Source organism: Paroedura picta, chromosome 13 (assembly GCF_049243985.1).
Source record: "Paroedura picta isolate Pp20150507F chromosome 13, Ppicta_v3.0, whole genome shotgun sequence".
Classification (NCBI taxonomy): Eukaryota; Metazoa; Chordata; class Lepidosauria; order Squamata; family Gekkonidae; genus Paroedura; species Paroedura picta.
In genome coordinates, this window is record NC_135381.1 from 43,536,517 (window position 1) to 43,557,591 (window position 21,075).

Consider the following 21,075-nt stretch of genomic DNA (forward strand, 5'->3'; position numbering starts at 1 on the left):
TTCTAGCCTCTTGTTTGGCTGCCAAGTTGAACTAGATAAGAGTGACTTGAACCAGTCTGCCCTCTGTTTATAGTTCACCTGGGGAAAGGGGTTGGCTGTTTCCCATTTTCCTGTCAGCTGTCACGGCTCTGGAGCCCAGGCAATGATTTTTCCTGAATGCTAATGAAAGTGCTGGGAAGGGAAGCTTCACCAGGTGGATTTGTGGCTGCTATGCAATCAAAGAATAATAGAATGATAGAGTTGGGAGGGACCTCCTGGGTCATCTAGTCCAACCCCCAGCACTATTTAGGACACTCATAACCCTATTGCTCATCCACTGTCCCCTGCTACCCCCTTGGACCTTCACAGAATCAGCCCCAGTCACTCTTTAACTCACAGGAACACACATGAAGCTGCCTTCTACTGAATCAGGATCATGGTACATCAAAGTCTATATTTTCTATTACAGCGGGGAGCGGCTCTCCAGGTGTCAGGGTCCCTTTGTCATCCCCTACTGCCTGTTCTTTTTAAATGGAGATTCTCAAAACTGAACCTGGGACTTCTGCCTTCTGAGTAGCGGCTCTTCCAGAAGGCAGCTTCCCATCATGCTTTGCTCCCTTTCCCCTTTCTAAAAATGGTGAGGGTTTTTGCAAAATGGCAACTTCTTGCACCTTTGTTTTCGTCGCACCCCTTAATCCCCCATTCTGCGCCCTTGATCACCTCCCGCTTCCCCCCAAAGTGTCCTCTATTTAACTTTAAAAACAAACAAACAAACCCTGAGTTATAACATTATAACACTGCTGCCTAAGACAGCAAGACTGCTTTTTAAACAAGAAACAGAATTGTAATGCGATCACCCCTTTTAAAAAAGGCAGATTTTTCAGGAGAGAGGGAGGGGGAAGAGGGGAGGGGGGAGAAAGGATGGCGAAAAGGAAAGGGATGTTCCCATAGGACTCGAAAGAGAAAGGATGATGACAAGGAAAGGGATGTTCCCAAAGGACTCAGAAGGATGGGTGTAGGGGAAAACCCAACTGCATGCATTTCTGCATTGGGCAGCCCTGGATTAAACCCCATTAGACCCTGCTTGAAAAGATGAGATCTGGTTTTCTGAGGATTCCTTCAGTGAAGTGATCTGGAGGCATCTCAGTGAATTCCATAATGTGTGTTAAAGTCCACCTCCCCTCCCAGGCAGGGCCCTTTATTCCCTCGTCTCTGATTATTCATTTTTAGAAACTGACAAATGTGCCAAAACCAGGAGGCAATAAGAATTTGCACTAAGTCGTTCAGGCAATGGTGAGACTAGCAGAGAAACGCAACAAAAATTGATGGTGGGCTGGCAGGTAGGGAAGCACCTCCTGCCTTTAGAAGATTCATTTAATTTTCTGCACATAAAAAAATATATCCATCCTGACAGTGTGCCATGTTGGCTCACTCCGAGGAAATGCCAACCTCTTTTGATGAAATATGAAGTAAACTCAGTGGTTTGTGAACGTCTTACTAGATTGACCTTGGCCTGCACTCTGGATTGGCAGTGCTCTTTCTCAGCTGTCTGTTGGATTCAGCCCTGCCTGAACATTGGCTGGTTCTCAAAAGAGCTGAGCTCTTTAACCCCATCCCGCCCAGCAAATGACAGAGGCACGGCCAACTGGCAACCCACCCAGCCCCAGCATCTTGGACACACCCAAGACTCAGGAGCTGAGTTGCATAAGGACCCAAACCTCTCTGCCATGGAAAACGGAGGGTAGAAGATTCATGGCTACAGTTTGGAGAAAGAACCAGCGGAGTAGGACTGTACTCTCAGGATGTCCCCTGGTTAGGTGGGCCCACTGAAAAGCAGCTTGATCTGTTCTGTTGGTGCAGGAAGACGTTCTGGGGACACAAGAGATTCAGCAGCGGCTTGAAGGAGCAGTGGGCAGGCCATGGTGTTGGGCTCACCAAGGAAAGCAGCACCCCTCAAAGTGGCCAGCGTCACACTCAGGATATAGAGAAAATTCTTGGGGGCTTAAAACCCTGCCTTGCCTCTGTGGCGTGGAGCACCCTTCCTCACCCCTTTTTACCATTGAGAAACCCCTAAAACATTCTTCATCCTTTGAGAAACTCCAGAAATGATGTCAGCAGCCACACCTCCCTGCCACGCCCCCAAAAGTCACATGTCACCAGAAGTGGCATCCCCCAAGACACTCCCATCGGATGTGACATCACGCTCCTTTGCCGCCCACTCCCAAAATGCCAGAAACAGACCAGCAGCCTACTTTGATGGGCTGAGAACAGGGCTGGGGCAGGCATCCGTCACTCCGTCGCTCCCTGCCACCCCCTTAATGCCGTTAAGTCCTTACCTCTCTGGACTTCACTACCATGTGCAATGAGCCTTGGCCAGCAAGGATTTTTAGGATGGGGTCCCTCTCGTTTCCACCCCTCCAGGCCCATCATTGACCATTTTTGGAGGGGGTGGCTGGGTTGATATAACCATATATGGTCATATCAGCAATGTTTTAATAATTAAAAAAATATATTATCCCAGCAAATTGGGAAAGCCCTTCCAGGGCTGCCAAGAAACCCCAGGGTTTCACCCCTGTTGAGAAAGCCTGGGGTAGAGGCACCCTTATGAGAACAAAGGAGGGGAGGGCAGACAAGACTTGGGGTGGGGGTGGGTCGCTAGCTTCTGATGTTTGCAAAGGGAGTTGCTGAGTGAGCCCCAAGACAGATGAGGGGTCAGTTTGCTCCAAATCGAGGTGTTTGTGTCATATTATTCTGCACGGAGGAAGGGAAGGGGGAATATTTCTACAGCCGGCTGGGAATGGTGTTGGGGAGCAAAATCCGGAACTGTTCTCTCTCAAAGGGCACGTGGATACTGAGGTTGTGGCTTGATTTCTGCCCCTACGCAGCGTTGCATTCTGCTGCTGTGGTGCTGCTGTGCTGTGGGTGATCGGCTTGGAGGGCGAGATGCTGCTATTTTTACTTTCCTTCCTAATGAGGCTGGGGCACGAATTGACAGCTGCCTGATTGGGCTGCAGTGAAGCAGAGAGGATGCAGGCAAAACACATGGGCAAAGAAACCAGGGAGGGGGAAGGGGAGCGGGCAGAGTAGGTGAAGGGCCACAGTGATCGTATCTGTAATGTCCAGCTGTCCTGTCGAGCTTGTCTGGATACTGCAGCACTCCAGGCTTATAGTCCTGGGGGACTTCAGCAACCATGCCCACTTGCCATCCTCTGGTTCAGATTCGGACCATGGTGACACTCAGGTTCTCCCAGTTTATTACCATCCCCACCCACCAGGCTGGCCACACCCTCGATTTGGTATCCGGCACTGGGGCAGAGGTGGATCTGATGACATCTGATGTCATCCTGTGGACAGACCACCATGCCCTAAAGGCCCGGATCCATAAGCCTGTTTGGGCAGCAGGCACATTTTAGCCCACCCACCCAGACTCATGGATCTCGCCAGATTCCTGAATGCTCTGTGGGACCCGATGGCTCCTGGCAGCTCATTGGCAGCCCTTGTGGAGGACTGGGAGTCCCCCCCCCTGCTGGCCACCATTGACAAGATCGCTCCCCGATGCTCTCTCTGCCCTCAGACTGGCCCCCTGGTATACCTGGGAGTTAAGGGGGAGGAAGAGGGAAGGCCAGAGCGAGTGAGTGTGGAGGAAGACTCTCAAGGAAGCGGCAAGAACATCTTATCACATGCTTATGAAGGCGTACGAGATGGTGATGAAGGTGGTGAAGTGGGAGTTTTAGGCCACCTCTATTGCATCCGCGAGGTCTCACCCAGCACAATTATTTAGGATAGTTCGGACTTGAAGGGCACCAAAACCTTAGTCAATTGAAACTTGGCTGTGAGACATTAGGGAGCTTTTTCATTGATACAGTGTTGTCACTGCTCTGTGACCTTCCACCCACTTGCCCCCTGCATCCTGTCCGTCTTGGTTACACAAGACCCATGGATATGTGGTCCTCTGAAGGAAATTGTCAACCTCTCCATCTTTGGTATGTTTTCATCTGAAACAAGCAGCCTCCATTCCATCTTGTGGCATCGAATTCCATAAGCTGAGCATGTTTCCTGCAAAGTCCTTTATTTGGTCAGGCCCCAACCGGACTGCCAATCAACTGCCAATCAACGGAGCGTGTAAGCATGCTAAACCCCGGCGTGTGTGAGAAGAGAAAAGGCAGGAAGAGAATTTTCCATTTGCCTGCTTCTGAAGGATAATTAGCATTGTGTAAAGAAGCAATTTGTCCTGCAGAAGGAAAGGCAGATATTAGCAACAAGCGTGTGGGAGGGAAGACCAATCCCACCTACTGAGAGGATTAGCATAATAATGATAATGGGCCAGGATTGTACCATGGGAGAGATGAGTGGGGAAGGACAGAGGTGGAAGAAGCTGAGAATAGACAGAAGATTCTAGTGAATACCTGCCAAACACATTAGAGTTTCCATAGCTTTGGGGGGGAAATAAGCCAGATGGAAGCAGGAATCTCAAGAGTCTCATGAAAGGAAGAATGCAGCACGTTTTTCATTTTGCCAGCTTGTCACTAAAATGTTTTTGGTCCTCTGGAAAGGTAGCCAAAGTGCTTCAATGTCTAGAGGTCTGCATTTTATCATTTGAAAGGCCTCAGATGCCTCATTTACAGTGAAACCTGGTCATATTCCAAGCACAGGGCTGTATATGGTACACATTTTATAGCAACAGTTCGGTAGTCCTAAATTTTGTTGCAAGAATTTCGATTGAGTGTGCTCTACAGATTGGTCAGTTGCACCAATCCATAGCTGAATTCCACATGACAGTTGTGTGCACATATGATTTTCTTGGGCACCAAACTGGTTTAGGTGTCAACTTCCTTAGTTCATTTTCTAATATCCCGTCAAGAAGTAGAGACTATGAGTTCTCTCTCCTTCCCATGGGCCACAACTGAGGGGACAAAAGGTCTCATCCCATTAGCCATCTTGGATCCCCCGCCAGGTTTCTGCCTTGCTGGAATAGCCATGGCTTCAGCATGCAGTAGCTCTTCTGGAAGGAGAACCCACCCATCACTTTCCCCTCCAGTATTCTTGTCCATGTCTCTGAGTTTATTAAAGGTTGAGGGCACCTATCAGCTTCCTCTGTTAAAGAAGAAACGGATGACAGGCAGGGTGGTGGTCTTGGCCGCTTTCGTTGCCATTGTGCAGGGAATGATCAAAGATGCCTTTTGTTGGAAATACTTGCCTAGGTCCTTAAAGTTCTTGGCCTGCTCTAATGTAGTACCATTAATTTCCTAGATGTGAGATTTCCAGGTTCTCAAGAACACAAGTATTTTAAATTTCTCATAGTTCACTTGCAACCTATTAGGGTGGCTGAACAAGTGCCAAATGCCATCCCTAACACACAGAAGCCCATACGTGGTCACCACCTGGGAGCAGGTGCTGCTTGTGTGAAATGCTGCGTCCACACTGAGACGGTGGATAGTGTTGCCCTGATACCTGTGAGGTTCATGGCTCAGGTTGCCAGCCTTTAAGTAGGACCTGGAGACCTCCCAGAATGACAGCTCATCTCCAGGCAACAGTTCCCGTGGAGAAAATGGTTGTTTTGGAGCATGATGTTGATGGAATTCGAATTTGGGGGTGGGGTGGGGTGGGAGAAGGCAGCATGGTTTGAAATGGAAGAGGTCTTCCGATACAATGCGTAATTGGATGTAAAAATGCTGTTTGAAACCTGAGGAAACAGAAGCTAACTTCAAATGAAATGGATCAGAAAGAAAGGATTTAGTGACATTGCGAAGGCAGTACTTGCTGTGGTTGTCTTTTGGCATATTTCAGTGGGTGTTTTGTTCCTGGGTTCCGAAGGAGATGTTGATCCAACAATCCTTGCTGTGTGTGTGAAGCACCATCAAGGAACCTCTGACTTATGGTGACCCTTCTCGGGTTGGGGCTTCCTCTTTTCCTGCTGCCTGAAGTTTTTCCTAGCTGTATTATCTTTTCCGGTAACCGCTGTTTTCCCATTGCTATTAGCACTAAAGGATGGCAGTTGCAGAGTTGGAGACAGAAAGTGTCACGTATTGCTTACGATTTTGCTTATTGGAACAGCTGTGCAGAAAGAACGAATCTTTCCCCGTAAAGAGTTCCCTTGAACAAATAGATTGACATCAGGGCAGACGGGCCCTTTAAACTACCAGGAAAGTTTCTGGTGGGCCCGTGCCAGGAAGGCCCGTGCCTGGCAGGCAATTAGTCAGAATGAACCTTCCTTTTGAATCTTAATTTTCTACTTTTATTTATCACATACTGATTCTGGTTTTCCCCCGCTGAAATAGAGACAAATTTCTGTTACCTTATTTTGCATTTTCTTCCCTTTATTTCTTTCCAAAGCTTCCATCTTTAGTACTTTTGCAATTTTATTTCTTTTCCTCTCCACTGTTGTGATTTTTCATTCCTCCCTGGAGACTGTTGCCTATTTTATATCATTTTGCTACATTTTCCCCTCTTAGTGGCAGAAATTGATCTCCAGCCCAGACTCTAACATTCATTTCTGTTCTCTCCCAAGCCTACTGTGTCAATGACTCACTGCAGTTTGCAAATTTATATGCCTGGCAAATACACCATCTTCTGGCTGATGTCCTAATCTTTTCCCCAAACTTTCTTGAGAACCTTTTATATTCCTCACACGCCTTCCTGATTTCTTTCCCTGTTCCACAATTCTCTGTGCATGTGGACATCCAGCTTCTGCTAATCATGTTTCCTTTACATATAGTACAAATATATCAACAGTTTAGGTAAAATGCAGAACAGGGTAACACACAGAGACAGAATTCTGGATACCGATGGGGGTGAGGCTTCTGTGAGATCCTCTCCCCCACACCCTTGTCTTCAAGGAATTCAAACAGAGCAATTACAGCATGAGTTGCATTCCCCGCCCTGGAGGCAGCACGAGGCCGGTAGACTTGGGTGTTTCTTTCATTATTAATTGCAATAATTACAAAAATGAGATGTTTTGTAATTATAATTAATATGAACATTAAGCAAGTACCCCATCTAAACATCCTACAACAGATTTAAAAAGCACCATTTTCCATTGTGTTGTTCCAGTACTTTTGTTCTTGCTGCATTTGCTAGACTTATGCGCTGGGGTTTCTTTCACTTCTGTTATTAATTCCAAAATAGACTTTTATTATTGGACTGTTTAGCATGATTCCCCCCCCCCCAAAAAAAAAATACTATTTTTTTCATTATTGTTGGCTCATTTTCATAATTCTATCCCATTATCATTTCCCACTGGTTTCAGCAGAAGACCTCTGCCGCCTCTCTTCCAGCCTGTGCTTTCACGGTTTTTCATCCAAACCGGGTGATCCCCAGGGAGATTGTGGCATCCCACGTTGAGAGAAAGGCTTTGGGGCCTTCATAAGTCGGCTGCAACTTGATGCACTTTCCGTCACCACCACCACCATCATCAGTTGGCGTAGTGTGCCTTCTCGGACTGCCCTGTCCTCCATTCCACCCAGCTTCTAGATATAACATTTTAAATATTTATTTATTTTTATATTTGTGTACTTCTGTTCACAGTTGTCCCGTGGCGGTTTAAAGAAATCAATAAAAACACAATAAAATACCCTAAAATACCCCTCAATACAAAATATAACAACACAACCAAGACGGCGAACAATAAAATACCAATCCTTCCCCTCCGTTCAGCACGTGGGTCAATAACTCTCACTATCTCACTGGAGCGAAGATCCTAGTTAGCCTCCATTTAGGATCCTCAGATGGTCACACCGGGGTGCCTCCCTGGCCACAACCATAGGCCTGGCGGAAGAGCTCCGTCTTGCAGGCCCCGTGGAAAGCTGACAACTCCGACAAGGCCTGTAGCTCTTCCAGGAGCTCATTCCACCAGGTTGAAGCCAGGGCCAAAAAATCCCTGGCCCAGGTCGAGGCCAGGTGGATGTCCCGGGGGCCTGGGACCACCAGTAGATTCATACCCGCAGAGCAAAGATCCCTGTGGGGGGCATAGATAAGCAGCCCTGCAGATAGATAGGACCCAGTCCATATATAGCCTTAAAAGTTAAAATCAGTACCTTAAACTTGAATCGGAAACAGACTGGTAACCAATGCAGATGATGCAGCACCCACTGAATATGGGCCCTCCAAGATGTCCCAGTGAGGACCCTGGCAGCCGCATTTTGTACCAGCTGCAATTTTCAGATCAAAGGCAAGGGCAAGCCCATGTATATATTTAGGCACTGCCAATTCACCTTGGCTCATAGATTTAGAAGTCTCAGAGATGCCTTAGGGTGAGAAAGAAGGGTTTGGGTGGAAGTTGGACCTTCTCTGCCGCGTCTTACCCAGGGTTCTTTGGAGTGAGGAGCACCCTGAGCTGGCTTCATCCTCTGTCTCCTGCGGTGGAGCTAGCCTTGTCTTCTCCCTGGTCCTGCTTTCCCTATCGGGTGCTCTCAAAAGAGGGGGGGGGGGGCTTCAGCTGTGACCTTGCTGTTTTGATGGAGGCTGCTGGGAGAGGGGAGGGAACAGCCAGCGCTCTCCCTTCGTGTTGCCTGACTCTCTGCCGTCAAGTTTAATCTGACTCCGTGTTTGAGATGACTGTGAAGTTCTGACTCTGGTGTTCCATCTGTGATGCCTCGCTGGCACATTTAAGTAAGGTTTGGGGCTGTACAGCTTGATGTGGCATCCATTCCCAAAGCACATAAACCAAAGATCTGCAGCTTTCCAGACTGGGTAAGGGCAGCCATGAAAGAGCTGGCAACATGACTTTCTGTGGATCTGTGGCCAAAGTAGTTGCTGAGGGTGCCGTGGTCAGCAGAAGAGGCGACAGTTGTGGCAGGCATGTCTGGCATACTGCTTCTTGGGTCCAATGGCAGGACCTCTGGTGCTTGCTTTGCATCTAGCCAGAGGCAGCAGCAAAATCCATGGTGTGTTTGGGCTGGGGAAGCATCTTTCATTGCCCTAGAGAAATGTCAAGAAGAAGAAGTACTTATAGGCCGCTTTTTTTCTACAAGAAGGAGTCTCAAAGTGGCTTACAGTCGCCTTCCCTTCCTGTCCCCACAACAGACCCCCTGTGAGGGAGGGGAGGCTGAGAGACCCCTGGTATTACTGAAGAAGGAGTTGGTTCTTATATGCCACTTTTCCCTACTCAAAGGAGTCTCAAAGCAGCTTCAATCTATCCTGGCCCATCCAGGGCAAGGCACGGAGTCCACTATAATAAATAAGGATGAAATGGGATAATCCATATAATATTTATTTATTAGTTCCTGAGGATGGGGCCAAGAGCTGACCTGTTGCTGGGGTGCGTGTTTCTGGTGGAAGTTTGCCAGCATGCTATGTGTACTCCATTCTAATGAGGAAGTCTGTTTGGGCCACAAGCCTTGGCACTTGGCATTCAAGCTTGTGAATTAGTGCTTGTGTTTCCTGATTACAGAATGGCTTTGATGCAGAGGGATGTCCTCGGGCCTATGAATTACAGCCCTCCAGTTTATCTCACCCATCCCCTTCTCCAGCCACAGCTCTCTGTAGCAGCATTGTGCAGCTTGTAAGCTGTCCGGCAGAATGCAGCCGGAGGAAAATGTGCTGCCACCCAAGCAGCCCCCTCTCTTGCATTGTGTCCTCCTGTTCTCCAGCACTGCCAACAGCTAGTGTTTTGAGAGGCAGTTGTCTCTTCCTGCATGTGGCTTGGGGCTGGGAGAAGTAAGCCAAGCCCCAGAGACTGCACCGTATGGGTTAAAGGGGAAGGCTGCTCCCCAGCCCCCCCCCCCTTGGGTGAGAAGACTATAGAAAGAGTGAATACCTGGGAGAGAACTGCTGGTGTGCTGCAGGAGTGTCGCTTGAGCTGTTTCCCCCTGTTGAGAACTGCCAGACACCCCCTTCTCCCTCCTATCTGGCAGGCCTCTGGGTCTCTTGGAGAGTTTAGGAGGTGGGGAAGTCGCAACCAGGTGATTCATGGGCCCCCTCCTGTACCTGCTCCCCTATCTCACACCGTTATACTGGAAATCATCTGAGAAGTACTGGTCTGATTATAATTAATTATTAGTTTTACAGATTGTCTGTGTTCTAAGTTTTCTATTGATGTATGATTTTATAATGTTCTTAATGAGTTTATATTCTAGTCTATGTTTGTCAGCTGCCCTGAGATGCTGAGCGAGGTCAGGATAGAAATAAAACTAACAATAACAACAGCAGTAATGATCATAAAGGTACGACCCTCGGCTTCAACCCAATGCCTGGTGGAAAAGCACCGTTGTGGTTGCGTTTGGCTTGGTGCAAGACCTTCCTTTACGGAGCCTCTCGTGCACAGTTCTTGCCGAATGCGCCACAGGGTGCAGGACTGCCGCGTGCAAGAGCTCTTCTGCCACCAAGGTCCTCCCTTGTCCTGCAAGCAGCAGGATATGACCTTGTTTGCACCACTGATTCACAGAGAGTTCGTGCCGTCTAACTTCCATGCCCGTCCTCAGCTTAACCGATTCACATTGCTGGGGGATTTCTTGGAACACAGTGGAAATTTCACAAACATTATGTCTTCTGAACAGCCATCCGGGGGGGGGGGGGAGGTCACCTGCAATCCAGCCTCCTGCATGACATTCTTTTGAGAGGAAAGGGGGCGGAAGCTGGCGTAGGAAAGATGGGAGCGATCAATCAATAGATCTCTGATTGATGTAAATTAGTTATTCTTCCCCGTTTTTGCACAGGCAGAAAAAAGAAACATGACAAATTATTTAAGAAGAGAGACCAGTCTGCAATAATTTTAATTTAAAAAAAAAAAAAATGAGCAAGTTCAGTAAGACCAAAGACTGATGAAATTGCTTCTGCAAATGTTCTCAGAATAGCAGCAAGATAAGCAGAATGAGAAAAGGAGTTTGGGGTAATGGGTGGGTTAGAAAATTGGCAAATGCAGAGTTGAAGGCCACAGCAGCCGTGTGCTGGGATGTGAGCAGGATCTGTCTGTGTCTGTCCATCCTTATATCAAACAGCCAGGTGTGACCCCCATCCGCTTGGACAAAAAAAGACAGATGATGGGGCCAACCAAGACTAGGACAACAGTTACTGAAAGCCAGAGTTATCTTCACTTGCAATCTCATAAGCTTCAGAAACCACAAGAATGCCTGAAGGGGTGTGCATACTAAGAGGAACATGGGATGAGGTGATATTCTCCACTGGTCCATTGCAGTTCATAAGTCTTTGCTGGATGAGACCCCAAGCCCCTCTCTCCTGAGAATGCTTCTCAAAAGCCCACTGATCCTGTTTGCCTGTCAGCAGCAGGCATGGAAGGTCACCAACCTCAGGTTTCATTGTGGGCAATAGGGCAGTCATGACGTTGATCTCCCAGAACCAGTTTGAGAAGAGTCGGAAGCACTTCATTGGATTGCAGCTGTACAGTACATTATATTTCTCGGGCAGTGATGCAGCACACATGTGAATGATCCCCTCCAGAGTTCCTGCACGTCCCCAGGGGTCCGCGGATGCCTGGTTGGGAATCCCTGCCCTAGATTTTCATCCTGCGATAGAGTTAAGAAAGGCCTCCTCCAAGAAACGTCACGAAAGGGGCAGTCTAGGATTATATGCTGAACAGAACCAGGCCTATGAATTCTGCAGGAGTGAAGACTTGGATGACAGGGGACACGACGGAATCTTCCGCATAGAACCCTTGAGGGGGAAAAGTCCATTCAGGCTAGCATGAAAGCCCTACCTTGTGATCCCACCTCAGGAACATGAAGATACTGGGGCATCTTCCCCAAATGATCCTGTAGACCTAATTCAGGGGAGGAACAGACCACAGGCTGAGCAGAGGAAAGCTTTTGTCGTTCATGGTCTAAAAGCCTCTGTTTTAATGACTCGTAGATAGGAGGGCGATCTGGCCGCAGCATCCGTCACCCCACTGATCTCTAGGGTTGATTTGGCTGATCTAGCTGGAAGTTGTTTGTTGTTTACAAGCCTGGTCCATAGTTTTAAAGACACCCATTGTCTTAAATTATTATTTCTTTTAAGCAGAAAGGTCAGGTCAGTAGTAGCGGAATCCAGATGGAGTAGATTCTGGTGGAATTCCATTTGGGAGGACGGTAATAGTGCAAGCGAAAGAGACTCGTAAATAAGTAATGAGGCCTGGATCTCCCTTTCCCAGCGAGAGACTTTCTACGCGAGTTCTGGAGCTGTAAGTGCTAAGTAAGGAGACAGGGAGAGAGGCAGAAACGCTTCAGCCAAGTGACCTGGAAGGAGAGGAGGCACCGATTCCAGACTGGAGCCCTCGGCTTTCCGCACGGCCTGAACTTCCAGCAAAGAATTAAAATGGATGGTCCTTATTATCAAGGGAGAGATGAGACATTTTGGGCAAGCACTGTCTCATTGTGGAGGCCGGCCAGGGTCACCTTGCCTTTGCAGTGGGTTGCGCTATTATTAGCTATTAATTATTCCTCTCTAGCACTTTTTTAAAAACCAAAAGTGTGGGATCTGGAGAGAGCCTGCATTGCAGCAGGTGGACTCCTGGTGGTCAGGGGAGGCATTTGATGGCCTTTCGGAAGCTGCCCTTGGGGGGCTTCCTGAGCAGAAGCTGCACCAGAGAGCAGAGCATCCACTCGGTGAGTTGGGTGGAATTGCTGGAGTGATGTTTGCAGCTGACCTCTCCTGCTTCTAGACATCTTCCTATTCACGGTGACTGTGGCCAACATCTGTGGCCAGGATTTCATTGAGGCTTTTGGATGCGTTGAGTGGAGAAGGCCACCCTTTCTCACTGAAAAGATGAAATCTCTGGTCTTCTGGATACTTCCATGGCTGACCTGGGATTTGTTCTCTATTTTCTGTCTTCCATACACACCAAACTGGCTTCCTGCCCCTTGGTGTCCTCTGGACCGTGTGCTGCTTACTGGCTGGGCAGGCAAAAGTCATCCTAGGCAAGGATGCTTCCTTCCCATCTTCCGCAATGTTTTCCCTTTCAAATGACAGCGGAGTCAAGATGAGGCAAGGTTACCTAAGCAGGGTGGATGCCGACAAAATTGCCTTTGGTTCTTTCACTGGTTTTCCTGCATAAGATAAACAGTTCCCTGCCGGGCAGCAAGACCTTTTAGGGGACCCTGTCTCTACGATTCCAGGCAGGTAGGAAGAGGATTGGAGAGGACCAGTTATGAAATGCTAACTTTGTCCTGAGACAAACTCGTGGGAAGTTCATTTGCACTGGAAGTTCTTGTAAGAACACCAACATTAGGGAACAGAGCTTACAAATCACATCTTCCTTTTTAATTTGTGTGTTTTCAAAAAAGAAAGTCACCTTCCAAATAATTATGTGAACACACAAAATTGCCTTCAGCTGATTCTTCTGCTTCAGACCTTGAGTGGGGGCAGCTGTCCAGGGTCTCAGGTGGAGGTCTTTCACATCACTTCCTACCTGATCCTTTGAGCCAGAAAGTATTGAAGAGCTGGTTTCTAGGAAGGGGGCCGGGCAAGCCATTTATAGAAGCAAGCCCATGTCCAGAGGAACGTATGCAGTTCCTGTTGAGAAGTGCAAAGTGGGGAAGCATTAGGAAGAGGGGGGAAACCACCAGAGCTCTCAGCAGCCCTTTCTTCTTGCTTCACTCCTACAGGAAGACATAGGTTGCTCTGTTCTTATTGATGAAGGGCAAAGGGAGGGAAGGTGAACACCCTGCTTTGTGCAGAGTCAAATGGGTAGCCGTGCTGGTCTGAAGTAGCACAATAAAATAAAATAAAATCAGGGTCCAGTAGCACCTTTAAGACCAGCAAAGATTTATTTGAGTGCAAGCTGACACCCTGAATAAATCTTTCTCCTGGACTCTGATTCCCTACTTTGTGTATTTGGGCAAGGGGAGTGTGTGTGACTTGGTCTATATGGCTGCTGATTCGAAGCTCTCCTTCCAAAGCAGCTGTAGGATCCCCCTGCAGGTAGGGTTGTCAACCAACAGGTGGCATCCATATGATCTCCATATTGATCTCCATATGATCACAATCAGTTTGGAGGTTTGGCTGATCGGAGGGTGGACCTCGTGCCATTCTTATCCACCTGAGACCCCTCCCCTCCCTAGATCTTACCCCCAAAATCTCCAGACATCCCCCTACCCAGAACCTGGAACTCTGCATGCATGGATGCTACAGAGGAGTTTAATGATCAGCTAAGTCTAAGGTTTGGTGAGTGGCAAATCTTGTAGGAGCCAAGCATTGGCAGCTGAAGGATCTCAGCTGGCAGGTTCTGGGAAACCTGTTTCTCTGCCTGGGATTCTGGAGAGCTGCTGCAGGTCAGAATTCTGAGTGCTGGGCTACTCTGACCAGCAGGTTCATTTCACATCATAGGAGTCTCAGGTGTGCTCCTACACAGTTGCTCAGGGATGAGCACTCTCGGCAGAGGGGCCATGGGTTGGATGTAGAAGAACCCAGGTGCAGTCTGAAGCATCTCTAGTAAGGATCAGGTCACAGGTGATGTGAAAAATCTTTTACCCAAGTCTCTGGAGAGGGGCTGCTGGTCTGCATGGTCTGACTAAGTACAAGTCGGCTTCATATGCTCATGTAGATTCTCGGAAGTACTTTTCTTTTTCTGCAATGTTGCTTCAGATGCAGTAACCATGGATGAGATGGAATGGAGACCAAGGAGTATACTGTTAGTTGGGTAGATAAAGCTAAGTCAATAGGTCCTGAAGAAGAAGAGCTGGTTTTTCTGTACCTGCTTTTTACTACCTGAAGGAGTCGCAAAGCGGCTTACAATCACCTTCCCTTTCCCTTCCCCTAACAGACAAGACACCCTGCGAGGAAGGTGGGGCTGAGAGAGCTCTGACAGGACTGCTGTGTGAGAGCAGCACTATCAGGACTGTGACTGGGTGACTGGTCACCCAGCTGGCTGCATGTGGAGGTGGAGCAGATAATCAAACCCGGCTCGCCAGGTTAGAAGCTGTTGCTCTTAACTGCTACACCAAGCTGGCTCTCTGCAAGGGCTCCAGTGGTTGAAGTAGCAATCCCCAAAACAGGCCAGAAATAGAATGCAGGAAAAGAGGAGGAAGCCTGCCTGCTCGGGGGTGAAGTGGGTGCAATCAGAAAGATATCAAAAGATTGTCAAATGTTTCTGTGGGTGGGATTAGCTGTATTAAAGAGCTCAGGCCCTCAAAAGTTCATACCCAAAAATTCTGGTTGGCATTCCTGGACTCTAATCTGGCTGTTTTACTGTAGACCAAGCTGGCTGCCCCCTGAGACGGGCCTGTGGGTGGGACAGTGATGTAAATCTGCATGAGTGGAAGCGAGTAGAGAGATCCTGCGGTCACCCACTTTGTGTCACGAGCGTTCCGTTGTTCTCTGGAGCCTCCCATTGTCCTAACAAGTCGTTTGAGACTAGCTTTATAGGGAAGGGAAGGGAACGTTCTCTGACTGAGCTTCACGCCAGACTGCTTGTCACAGCAATGATGCTCCAAGGGATTTTGCCGCATTTCTTCTCAGGACTGGGAGCAAAATCAACATACACGTGTTTGGCAAAGGCACTGGGAGGTGCCCTCAAAAGCTCACACCTTGAACAAATCTTTGTTGCTCTTAAAGGTGCCCCTGCTGGACTCTGATTTTGTTTTGTTGTGTAGCATTTACTTATGATAGATTTGTATGATTTGTGACTGATTGGGCTGCCTGTGAGAAGATGTATATGCCCCAAAGCCAATTGTGCTATATTTTGTTAGTTAGGAAGCCATCGTTGAAGCATCTGGCAGGAGAGCTACACACGAGTGCCCCATAATGTTCTGTGGACTTCTTCTCGTTGTTCCTCTGGGGTCTGTGGGTGCAGGGTGGACGCTGAGATGGGGGCTGAACCAGAACACTTTCTAATGGAATCCATACCTCCCGGTGTGGCTCTTGGGAATGAGGGGAGATTTTGAGGTTCAGAACGGATCTGGGGACAGTTGGAGATTTAAAAATATTTGAGTGATACACATCCACTGGGTTCAAGCTTTATTTGGGAAGTCCCAGCCCACCCCCACCCCTCAAAGTAGGACTCAGTACAGTGCGTACAGCGATCCATTGGTTGGCGATAAGCAGTGTAAACGTGACAGCGCATGAAGTGTTTTTGCCACGGGTAATGGGAGTCAGCATGACGGAGTGTTCTCTTATGAATAAGATGCAGAAGAGGAAGAGTTGGTTTGTATACTTTCAGTTTTCACTGTCCGAAGGAGTCTTAAAGCGGCTTCCAATCGCCTTCCCTTCCTCTCCCCACAACAGACACCCTGTGAGATGCATGGAGCTAAGAGAGCTCTGACAGAAAAGCTGGGTGAGAACAGCACCATCAGGGCTGTGACGAGCCCTAAGTCACCCAGCTGGCTGCATGTGGGGGAGGAGTGAGGAATCAAATCCTGTTCTCCAGGTCAGAAGCTGCTGCTCTTAACACCACTCTGGTTCTCTACCAAGAAAAAGGCTTCTTTAGAACTCTTCTCCCCAATACGCTTATTTTTAGTGCCCTGACTGAAATGATGCAGCCTGGATGAGAGGCTGAGCAGTAGATCCTGACTTCGGGAGTGTGCATGCTGCGTGAATGGAACATGTTACGTGCAGGGGTAGTCAAACAGCGGCCCTCCAGTTGTCCGTGGACTACAATTCCCATGAGCCTATGCCAGCAAACGCTGGCAGGGGTTCATGGGAATTGTAGTCCACGGACATCTGCAGGGCCGCCGTTTGACTACCCCTGGTCTAACGCATTGGAACGTGGTTAACAAATGCAAAAGTCTTGTCAAAGGTAGACAGTTCTTAAACACGGTTGACCTTCACCGCAGAGCATTTTTGGATACCTGCCTCTCCCACCAGACCATGACGTGGCGTGGCACAGTGAATAAACGGCTGCTGAAGTTTTGCAGATGGCTACGAGAGGGTGGGAAGGGGGGGTGCATGTTTGCCTGTGGAGAAGGAGCCTGACTGTGCCTTTCCTTGTCTCTCAAGCTGATCAGTGGCGGTTCCATCGTAAGTGCTGAGGCAGTATGGGATCACGTCACCATGGCCAACCGGGAGTTGGCCTTTAAAGCAGGAGACGTTATCAAGGTCCTGGATGCTTCTAACAAGGACTGGTGGTGGGGTCAGATCGACGACGAAGAGGGATGGTTTCCCGCCAGCTTCGTAAGGGTGAGTGTTTCCCCCCTTTTTTTCATTCCGTAATATTACTGGATGTTTCTTTTATGCCCGGAGGCTGCTGGGAAAAAGCAGCCAATTTGGGTGGGGAGGCAAAGCCTGGACGTTATTAGAAGGCAGGGTGGGGGCAGGCTGGAGGATGGGGACTGGTGGGTTAGGGGAAGAGGCCTCCACCCTTGGGGTCAAGTCCTGAAGAGCATGGTCAAGGATGGACAGGACAGTTCTCCAAGTGATATACTGCAGGAGTCTCCCTCTCAGTGGCACAGCTTGACTTAGGACTGGCTAGCAGCAGCATAAGCCCCGGGGGGCGAGGGTGTGACAGAATACCTCGAACTGACCCGTGAAAAGCTCTGAAGCCAAAAGGGAGGTCTCTCAACCTGATCTTTTAGCCCTTCCAGTGGAGAGGAAGACCTTGTCTGCTCACTCGACTTACTCCTTGGCCTCTTCTGCATACAATAGATGTTGCACTTTCAGTTCACTGTAGAAGTAGATTTTCCTGTTCTGCACAGGTACATCCAGCTGCCAAAGCACATGGAAAGTGCATTATCCTGCGTGTGCGGAATGGGCCCCGGGTTTCTTGGCCGTCCACCCACAAGCATCAAAATGAGTTTGGGCACTATTCTTTAGCACAGTGGTCCCCAACCTGCGGTCCGCGGTTCCCTCTCCCCGCAACCCCCCCCCCCCCCGCAGTAAAAAACTTCCCGGGCCACAAGCTTGCGGCCCGGGAAGCTTCTTACTGCGGGAGGGGGGGGAGAGGGAATCAGGGCTGTGCCGTGCATTGCGCATGCGCGGCCAGGCGGCACATGCGCGCTGCGCTGCTGAAATTGCGCGTGCACGGCACTTTTGCGCATGCGCGATTTGGTCGCGCAGCGCGCATGCGCGAAAGTGCCGCGCATGCGCGATGTGCGGGCGGGGCAGTTGCCCTGCCGGTCCCCAGCCGAAAAAAGGTTGGGGACCGCTGCTTTAGCACCTCTGCGTTTTCATAGTTGTGGAGTAGGGATGTCAGCCTCCAGGATTTTCCGGAATCCCAGGGAGGAATAGGAAATATTTGCTGGCTGGGGATTCTGCCAATATGAATACTTTGCAGGACCAGAACCAGCCATGTCACATTAAAGAAGTCCCCGCCCCCATTATAAATTGGAAAAAAAATGTTACATACAACTGTGTGTATCTGTATATTGATGAAGATTGAAATGAGTTAGGTCTGAACTTGTTGGCCATTGTGATATACATACTGAGATGTTTTATGTCGATACGATACGATAACATTTATTGTGTTTAGCCAAAGGCCATTACAAAACGTAATTAAAAACTATATGGTACAAGTATGGATAAAACAATATTTCTCCAATATTGCGTACATAAAATTGTAGATGAGGGCTACTGAGTTACAATTTAAAAGAAACACGGTGTATCAAGGTGGGGACACCTGTAAGACAGCTTTGGCTCGGATCTTCCTGGCGGCCAGAGCGAAAAGGGCCACCCTATATGAAATATAGGGGTCGACATCTGATAACAGATAGGCGACTTTATCAAAATGAGAAGTGGGGTGTGAGTTTGGTAGTAACTTGGCAAGGAATTTGCCCCTGGGTTCAGAGTACAGGGGACAAGCCAAAACATAGTGGGGCAGGTCCTCCACAGATGGATTTCCACATATGCACAGGCTGTGGGTATTTGGAGATATCGTCCAAAGAGCATGGCTGATGGCATCATTTCAAACCGCAAAGATGTTAGGGCCATTATAAGATTGCGTGTTGTTATGTTTACTAAATATGATGCTCTAGAGTGGTCTTTTTAAATTGTTTTATACCATGAGGCCGAGATGTTTTATGTGTACCCAGTGGATCTGATAAGCTTTTATGTTCTTTGAACATTTTTGAGCTCTAATAAACAATGGTTTCTATTCTTTATATGTTTCGTTTTATCCCTAACCTTTGTGGCTCTCCCTTGTCCTCCAGGTTGGGTTTTTATTACCCTTTATGTTGTGTTATTTGGTGCCTGGAGTTCTCCTGGAATTATAACATCTCCAGACAACATCAATCCCTCATTTATTTATTACTTAAATGTTTAAATCATTTGTTCCACTTCTCCTCTAGATAGTGGCTGTTTTGGAATGTGGGCTGCAAGGCATTATGCGCTGCCAAGGTCTCGTCCGTCTGTCCATCCCCACCCCCTCCCCGGCCCTTGGGCTCAACCCTCAGATCTCTAGGAACTTCCAAACCGAGAATATTTATAATCTCGTGGGAGCCCCTCATAATCAGATTGCTTTACCTTGCAGAATAAAGTATGCTTGTATATTTATAATACATTTGGAAGGGAAGACAGTTAAATGATCCCAAGGTCTTCATAAACTGATGTGCAACAAGACACATTCATGCACAGTTCGATGTGCAGTGACATCAGAGGCCTCAGCCTAGCAAAAGAGATCTTGTGGACCTAAATATGCATGAGCCTCACTTGACAGATTGAGAACTCCAGGCATCAATCGGTCGCATGTTCAGAAGCACATTGGGAAAAGAGGCCGGGTGTTTGTGCTCCCAAGTCACAGACTGCTGTGTTGTTGACCCGAAGTTTGAGCCGCAGTATAGCTTTGAACACCTGGCCTTGTCCTTGCCCAGATTAACTATCCTGTCCCCCAAATAATGAGGCTTTGACCCCAGAGTCGGTCCTTCTTGGGTAAAAAGAACTCAAAGAACTTTCCAGAGAACTTGCACAACTCTTGTCCATCATCTTCGGGACCTCTTTAAGGACTGGAGATGTCCCGGAGGACTGGAAGAGAGCAAATGTTCCGATCTTCAAAAAAGGGAGGAAGGATGACTCGGGAAACTACAGGCCAATGAGTCTGACCTCTGTTGTGGGGAAGATAATGGAGCAAATATTAAAGGGAGCGATCTGCAAACATCTGGAGGACAATTCAGATGCAAGGAAGCCAGCAGGGATTTGTCTCCAATAGGTCCTGTCAGACCAACCTGGTTTCCTTTTTTGACCAAGTGACAGGTTTGCTGGTCGTGGAAATTCGGTTGATGTCATTTACTTGGATTTTAGTAAAGCTTTTGACAAGGTTCCCCATGATGTTCTGATGGATAAATTGAAGGACTGCAATCTGGATTTTCAGATAGTTAGGTGGATAGGGAATTGGTTAGAGAACCGCACTCAAAGAGTTGTTGTCAATGGTGTTTCATCAGACTGGAGAGAGGTGAGTAGCGGGGTACCTCAGGGCTCGGTGCTTGGTCTGGAACTTTTTAACATATTTATTAATGATCTAGATGAGGGGGTGGAGGGACTACTCATCAGGTTTTCAGATGACACCAAATTGGGAGGACTGGCAAATACTCCAGAAGATAGAGACAGAGTTCAACGAGATCTGAACACAATGGAAAAATGGGCAAATGAGAACAAGATGCAATTTAATAAAGATAAGTGTAAAGTTCTGCATCTGGGTCGGAAAAATGAAAAGCATGCCTACTGGATGGGGGATACGCTTCTAGGTAACACTGTGTGTGAACGAGACCTTGGGGTACTTGTCGATTGTAAACTAAACATGAGCAGGCAGTGTGATGCAGCACTAAAAAAGGCAAATGCCATTTTGGGCTGTATCAACAGGGGCATCACATCAATATCACAAGATATCATAGTCCCATTGTATACGGCACTGGTCAGACCACACCTGGAGTACTGTGTGCAGTTCTGGAGGCCTCACTTCAAGAAGGACGTAGATAAAATTGAAAGGGTACAGAGGAGAGCGGCGAGGATGATCTGGGGCCAAGGGACCAAGCCCGACGAAGTTAGGTTGAGGGACTTGGGAATGTTCAGCCTGGAGAAAAGGAGGTTGAGAGGGGACATGATAGCCCTCTTTAAGTATTTGAAAGGTTATCACTTGGAGGAGGGCAGGATGCTGTTTCTGCTGGCTGCAGAGGAGAGGACACGCAGTAATGGGTTTAAACTTCAAGTACAACGATATAGGCTAGATATCAGGAAAACATTTTTCACAGTGAGAGTAATTCAGCAGTGGAATAGGCTGCCTAAGGAGGTTGTGAGCTCCCCCTC

The 21,075-nt window shown here is 48.2% G+C and overlaps 1 protein-coding gene across 11 annotated transcripts in view; it reads left to right on the forward strand.

Moving 5' to 3' along the window:
• The window catches only part of ARHGEF9 (Cdc42 guanine nucleotide exchange factor 9), a 248,261-nt gene that overhangs the window by 146,152 nt on the left and 81,034 nt on the right, over positions 1–21,075 (forward strand). For all 11 annotated transcript variants that reach the window (XM_077307302.1, XM_077307301.1, XM_077307304.1 and 8 more), the window contains one exon: positions 16,843–17,022. In XM_077307302.1, the coding sequence (XP_077163417.1) occupies positions 16,843–17,022 (180 nt within the window). The remainder of the gene's footprint in view (positions 1–16,842; positions 17,023–21,075) is intronic.